We start from the raw sequence: 4548 nt of genomic DNA, 5'->3' as shown, positions 1-4548 counted from the left end.
CCATTTAAACTCTAGCAGGTCTATATAACAACATAGTAGCAAACACAAAACTCCCTTCTTTCATTGAAAATTCACTCGTTCTTTCTGTAGAAGTTCTTTCATTGAAGAACCAAAGTGACTTTTTCCCATCTGAAACTTTTGTCGATCATTTTATCTTCATAAAGAAAAACAAAAGGGAAGTACATTAGAAAGTGGATAATGGTAGTGGAATCATAGAATTTTAAGAGAAGAAGTAGAAAAGGCAAAATACCCGTAAACCTTASATATAAAATATAGAGCAGAGGTTACCCTTGTCATTCACTTCACATCTGTTGATGATGAAGGGTGGAAGTGGAAGATGGGACAGCGTTTGGCAACAACATGTGAAGTGTTGAAGAAGAAGTTGAAGAATTCTGGTGGTGATGATGGTGAGAAGAAGATTGTGAGGAAGGATATTTGTGTGATGGCTTGAGCAGTATTGTTACCATACCAATCTCCGGTGGCAGAATTAGGCCGCTGATTCCGGTGATGTTGGTAGTTTATTTGATTCTCTAACAATTCGGTGGTTGGACCTCCGGTTGAAAAATTGAACATCTTCGACAACATCCCAGCTCCGGTCTCATCCACTTGCTCTAATCCCACCAATGACGCCGGCGCCGGCGGCTCAAAATCCTGCACCCTTAGCTTATCCCGTCGGATCTGTTCTTCTCACTGTGTAGAAGAAGCCATTGGATTCAACAAATTGATATCTTTCTGGGTGCCTCTCATTAAAGCTGGAAACTTGTTCATGTAATTGTTATCAAAATTTATGGAAGTTGTTAGATTCGCATGAAGAAGAAGATGAACATGAAATTTAATCAAATTGGGAACTGAGTTTTTTTGTACCTTTTGCAGAAAGGATTATGAAGGATGGATATTGAATCAATCGCAAGAATCAGTGATAGACTGAGATTAATGCCTGAGTGATGGATATAGAAAGATGCAGTGATGGAGATGAGGAATTGTTGTTTTGACTAAAAGGATGGAGTGTCGTGAGAAGATGATGAGCCTAGTTATTTATGAGAGAAGTCTCTCACAAGCTCTTCAATTCAAATTTCAAATTTCAAATTTGAAATCTAAAATTTGGTGGTGATGGTGGAGGGGTTAAAGTCAATGCATCAACTAGTTGTACATTGTGCTTTATGACTTGTCCTTAAGGGTTTTTTGAAATTTATGCATAAAATGATAGTACTTTGTGCTTAGAGGGTTGTAATTAAGATAATGGTCTAAATGGTTATATATGTAGTATAGATTAAAGTCAACTTGGGCAGAAGAGGTCTAGGTTTCTCAGAGATTGACAATAANAAACTTGCCAAAATCCTTCACTCCAAAGGCTTCTCAATAACCTTTGTCAACACGGAATTCAACCACCAACGCCTCCTCCGATCTCAGGGCTCCGACGCCCTACGTGGCTTCCCTTCCTTCTGCTTCGAGACCATTCCTGACAGCCTTCCAACGCCTGAAAACCTCAATGCCACCCAAGACGTGTCGTCCCTTTGCAAGGCCATGGATGAAAAGTTTGTGGTTCCGTTTAAAAGTCTCCTTAACAAACTGAGTGCTTCGAATTCACCCGTGACTTACATAGTAGCCGATGTCATTATGAGCTTCACCCTTGAAGCTGCCATGGAATTGGATATTCCGGAGATACTCTTTTGGACAAGTGGAGCTGGTTCGCTATTATGTATCGAGCAGTACCCGAATCTTTTGGATAAGGGTTTGATGCCCCTTAAAGGTTCCAACTTTTCTGCGCACACACATACACACATACACACATAAATCATGAAAGAACTAACTAGTTTGTGATAACCGTAAGATTCAGTTTCAACCACAAATCAATAGATAAATTAGAAAATTTATAATTTTGGTAATTTTGAATTAAAATTTTAATTCAATGACATTTTAAATATTTTCTTTCCTCTCTCCTCTCTTCTTTCTCCGTCCTCCGGCCACCATTCTCTCCGGTGATACCACTGTGATACCTAAAAATATTGAATCTGTTAAACAAAAAATACAGTATGATACCAAACATATATAAGATGCATTGTGATACCTGTGCATGTTACATCTCCGATCGACCATACAAACGACCTCAATGTGATACACAAACACATATATGATGCATTGTGATACCATTGTGGTATCACCGGAGAACAGTGGCCGGAGGACGGTGGCCGGAGAGAGAAGAGAGGAGAGTTTTAAAATACCAAAAATGTTCTTGCATTAAAATTTTAATTCAAAATTTACCAAAATTATGAATTTCCTAATTTATCTATTAATTTGTGGTTAAGATTAGATCTCACGGTTACCACAAACGAGAACATTCATATCCCAAGTAGCACGCTCACCGTGGCATCCATGTTCTGTATTCATTAGTAAATTTACACAAAATCATATGTGATATGAATGTTCTCGTGTTTTCTTATTAACCATACATATTCTTGTTTGAATCCAATTCTATATACTACATTTTCCCATAAGAAAAATAACTTTGAAAATACAATATTTATACGAGAAATATGTGTATCTTGTTCATTAACATGTTTCCGGTATTCGTTATAGACTATCGAAAAAATAGAATTCATTTTAAAGACATGTAAGTTATACCAAAAAGAATACATAGAATCAGATTCATATGAAACTAAATAAGAGAATAAGAAAACGGTTGAATCACATGTGATTATACACTAAAATCACGTGTAAATATCATTTTTGCTGCTAATTTATCCTTTTTTATCTACAGATTCGAGTTATTTGGTAAATGGATATTTGGATACAATCTATGACTGTATACCTTCAATGTCTGGTATACGCCTAAAAGATATCCCTCCTTTTATTAGAATCACCAACCCTGGTGATGAATACATGGTTGAATTCTTTACTAGACAAATAGAGAGAGCGAAAACGGCTTCCACCATCGTTCTCAACACGTATCATGAACTCGAACCCAACATTCTCGACGCCCTTTCTTCTATATTTCCTCCTTGCTACGGAATTGGCCCTTTGAATCTACTCGAGAAGGAAATTGTTGACAAATCTCTAGCGTCCATCAAATCAAACCTTTGGAAAGAAGAGACGGAATGTTTAAAATGGCTAGMCTCGAAAGCGCCATTGTCAGTTATTTATGTGAATTTTGGTAGTATCACGGTGATGACGCCTCAGCAACAAGTCGAGTTTTGTTGGGGACTCGCGAAGAGCAATTATTCATTCTTATGGATTCTAAGACCAGACCTCGTGATTGGCGACTCTACTGTGCTTCCATCGGATCTTATGTCTGAGATAAAGAGTAGAGGGTGGTTGTCTAGTTGGTGCCCTCAAGAACAAGTTCTAAAACACCCATCAATCGGAGGATATTTAACACACAGTGGATGGAATTCGACAATCGAGAGTATTTCCAGTGGAGTTCCAATGATATGTTGGCCGTTCTTCGGAGACCAACAGACGAATTGTTGGATGTGTTGCAACAAGTGGGGGGTTGCGATGGAGATCGACAACAATGTAAAGAGGGATGAAGTAGCGAAACTAGTGATCGAGTTGATGAATGGAGAGAAGGGAAAAGAGATGAGGAAGAATGGCATTGAATGGAAGAAGAAAGCTGAAGAGGCATGTGCCTTTCCGTACGGTTCATCCATGGCTAATATGGAGAAACTGATTCGTATGCTGCAAACATCTGCAAAATAATTCATAACTTATGGAGAAAGTGAAGATTACTTTGCTTGTGCTTTTACAATTTATTTGGAACAATGTCAGTATTATTTATTGATGCATATTATTTAAAATTCAAAATTATAATTAAATTTTATGTATATACAACTTATTAAAGTTTCATGTATAAATTTGTGTAACTAACTACAGATAAACATAATCAAATATAAAATAAACATCTCATTATAAATATAGAAAATCTAAAATATAATTGAGATGATTATTAAGTTCTAACAGAATCATTATCATTATAAGAAAAATTATTGTTAAGACAAAAAAAATTACATCACTATTTGACCTAAATTAAGTTATAATAAAAAATTGAATTGAAGAAATTGTACAAAAAACGAGAACTTTTAAAGAGTTAATTTGATATTAATATCGATATATTTTTTAAAATTTTTATTATGTCTTTAAATTTATTTTTATTCAAAAGTAAAAACATTATCTTTCTCAATACCATATAAACCGTATTATATCAACAGAAACAAAAGATAAAACAAAACATTAAATGGAGATGTATCTCGTTGCATTGTGCGAGTACCCTTCTAGTACATAAATACATACATATATACATACATACATACATACATACATATATATATATATATATAGGGTTGGGTTCACGTGAGACCAAAGATTTTTCGTGAGACCCGTAAGACCAATTTATGTTCATTGATCAACTTTATAAGCTAATGATCTAATGGTCTAAAGTTGTACGGTAACAATTTTGCGATTATTGAGAAGTCTCGTGACAATTTTATGATTATGAATGTTCAGATTGTAGATCTAATCCAAGGGTTGAGAATTGGTCTTACGAGTCTCACG

General features: G+C 35.6%; 1 protein-coding gene across 1 annotated transcript; it reads left to right on the top strand.

Moving 5' to 3' along the window:
- The first annotated feature begins 1131 nt into the window (after positions 1-1131).
- LOC112503137 (7-deoxyloganetin glucosyltransferase-like) lies at positions 1132-3752 on the top strand. The gene is made up of 3 exons (XM_025107200.1): positions 1132-1146; positions 1270-1750; positions 2759-3752. Exons 1-3 carry the CDS (start codon positions 1132-1134, stop codon positions 3694-3696), a joined length of 1434 nt encoding a protein of 477 aa, XP_024962968.1. The 3' UTR covers positions 3697-3752.
- The last annotated feature ends 796 nt before the right edge of the window (positions 3753-4548 follow it).

This window comes from Cynara cardunculus, unplaced genomic scaffold (assembly GCF_001531365.2).
Source record: "Cynara cardunculus var. scolymus isolate 2C unplaced genomic scaffold, CcrdV1 Un_Scaffold_2580, whole genome shotgun sequence".
Lineage (NCBI taxonomy): Eukaryota > Viridiplantae > Streptophyta > Magnoliopsida > Asterales > Asteraceae > Cynara > Cynara cardunculus.
This window is presented reverse-complemented; position numbering and strand designations above follow the sequence as displayed.